Source organism: Elaeis guineensis, chromosome 3, assembly GCF_000442705.2.
Source record: "Elaeis guineensis isolate ETL-2024a chromosome 3, EG11, whole genome shotgun sequence".
Taxonomy (NCBI): Eukaryota; Viridiplantae; Streptophyta; class Magnoliopsida; order Arecales; family Arecaceae; genus Elaeis; species Elaeis guineensis.
The window spans coordinates 123,237,824-123,240,277 of NC_025995.2; the positions used below are offsets into that span (position 1 = coordinate 123,237,824).

The window sequence follows — 2,454 nt, forward strand, 5'->3', positions numbered from 1 at the left end:
GCAGGAGGAGGAGGTATTCGTTTTGCTATCAACTCACCAACTTCATCCAGAATTTTATTGAATGTCGTAGTTTGGCTTGGGCGTCTACTTTTGCTACGAAAGTCCAATATCTAAACAAGACATAGAATTATGTACGTCTCTAGTTGTCTCTCTCACGAACGGACACCTCGGCGATTCAGACTTTTATCTTTTGATCAAATGGCTGATTAAAGATGCCTAACTTCATCCTTAACTTCGGCAATTATATTGACCCATCATATACCTAGTGACATTAATCCAGAAATTGATCACTACTAGGTTGACAACTGAGATGGATGCCAGAGCCCACACCAAGACTTGAAATCTGACACCATCGAAGAACCTTCTCGTTACCTTGCAGGAAGGATCCTAGATGCTTCTGATCTATGCTTATAAATTGCTATCGCTTCACTTGGCAAATTACATGTGCTTGGAAATTGTCATGGCTGCTCCTTTGGGGCTCACTGACATGTCCTACTCTCCTTTCTTCCTTGTAGACCGTCCTTCCAAAGTTCCCGGTGGCGAATTCGTTCCTGCCGACGTCTCTGATGACTACATGCTTGGAGTTTCGCATTGTGCCAGCCCTAATGACGGCCTGCTTGAGGACTCGTCGGTCGCCGGTGATCCCAAAAAGTTGGTTGCTAGTAATTGTGTCCTAAATGCGCCAACAACTAGAATGGTGATGTACGTGGTGGCATTTGATTTGTTTGAGTTAAATTGATCAAGTCTCCTTTCCCCCCTTTAAGCTAGTCATGATGGAGCTTTGCCTTTTGTACTTTGTAGTAACTGGCTGGTTAATTATGTCACTACAGGAATTGCTGGAATAAGACGAAGAAAGTGGATACGAGGGGTAGCATTGGATTTAGAACAAAATCCGAGGTTGACATCATAGATGATGGCTTCAAATGGAGGAAGTATGGGAAGAAGTTTGTGAAGAGCAGCCCAAATCCAAGGTATATATGCTATTACAAAATAACTATTAGATGGGGAAAACAAATTAAAAGAAACTAAAAGCATACCATCAACTTTCTTAACCAGTTACATGTGCATGGTCGCTAATCATAATGCAAATTGATCAGCAACTCATGAAAAATGGTTTTATTTGTCTAGATGCTTAACATGAGCACCGAATGACGGAAACACCACCAGATTTGAGCTCGTCTAGAGTGCTTGAACCAATATGATATCTTCCTAAACTTTCTTAAAATCTCATCTTTTTTGCTGTTGCTCTTTTAATCAGTGCTTTATATTAAACCGAACGAATTAATTAATGGTTGCAGGAATTACTACCGGTGCTCCAATGAGGGCTGTGCGGTGAAAAAGAGAGTGGAAAGAGACCAGGAAGACTCGCGCTACGTGATAACAACGTACGAAGGGGTGCACAACCATGTGAGCCCGGGCACTATTTGTTGCGATTTTAGCCCTCGTCACGGCGAAACCTCCGCCCGGTTTCATACGGCCAGCTCTGTCCTTTTTTGAGCGAACAGGATGCAGGCTGCAGCTCACTCTTTTTACTGAGTTGAAGTAGTTTCCTTTATGCTTTGATGAGCCCAAGCAATTCTAATCCAAAGGAATGGTTAATTCCAGGCAGACCTCAGCGAAGGAAAAAATGGGCATTTATGTTGATTCCCAATGGTATACATGCTTGATCTTTCCTTGGAATAAAGTACCCAACAACGGTTTCTTACTCATGAGATTTTTTAAGGGTTTTATTACTACCACAACGTACTACCAAATATGAAATAGGAAGATATTCATTAAAAAAAAAAAAACTTTATCTCCTGTTAATGTGGAAGTTTGCTGTACATACTCAGCTTAATAATTAGCAGGTGCAAACTGCCTTAACGTCTTTGCGTAAGCAAGAGAAATTCCTCCTTTGGAATTCGTATAAACCCAAACAGCCTTTATATCAAGGAAGATTACTAGAGTTTGAATCTTCTCAAGGCCGATGGACCATGCCATCCACTTCAACCAACTGTCACAAAATTTTGGTGGATGGTACTGTGGTGAGAGATGGAGCTGCACAGAACGAGAACTCGGAGGTCTAACTAGAACAGTTGATATATATGGTCTGCCATCTAAAATTCCACTGTAGCACCACAGCTTGCACCACCCCTGCAAAGTAGAGGTGCGAATGTTCTTAACTGACAGCCCATTTTCCCTCAAATTAATTTCTACTGAAAGACGCACCAGTAAAGTTATGGCTAAAAAGCATCATGTCCTTCTGAAAGTAGAGAGGAGCTGCAACCCCACCTCCTACCGTATACCCAACCTCCCTAAAGTCAGGGTATGAGTTAACGATGGCCAAACAAAGATTGATACTATGCCGACTGAAACCTGTCCCGTGCGCAAAATTTGGAAGAGATCTTGTCATCCAAACGAAACTTCGATAATATTTAAATAGCTCATGTGACATGCACAATAAAAAAATAGGGT

The 2,454-nt window shown here is 41.7% G+C and overlaps 1 protein-coding gene across 1 annotated transcript; it reads left to right on the forward strand.

Moving 5' to 3' along the window:
• Positions 1–266: 266 nt before the first annotated feature.
• LOC105040375 (probable WRKY transcription factor 51) lies at positions 267–1,705 on the forward strand. Its single transcript, XM_010916866.4, has 3 exons — positions 267–702; positions 831–971; positions 1,299–1,705. Exons 1-3 carry the CDS (start codon positions 392–394, stop codon positions 1,495–1,497), a joined length of 651 nt encoding a protein of 216 aa, XP_010915168.4. The 5' UTR covers positions 267–391; the 3' UTR covers positions 1,498–1,705.
• The last annotated feature ends 749 nt before the right edge of the window (positions 1,706–2,454 follow it).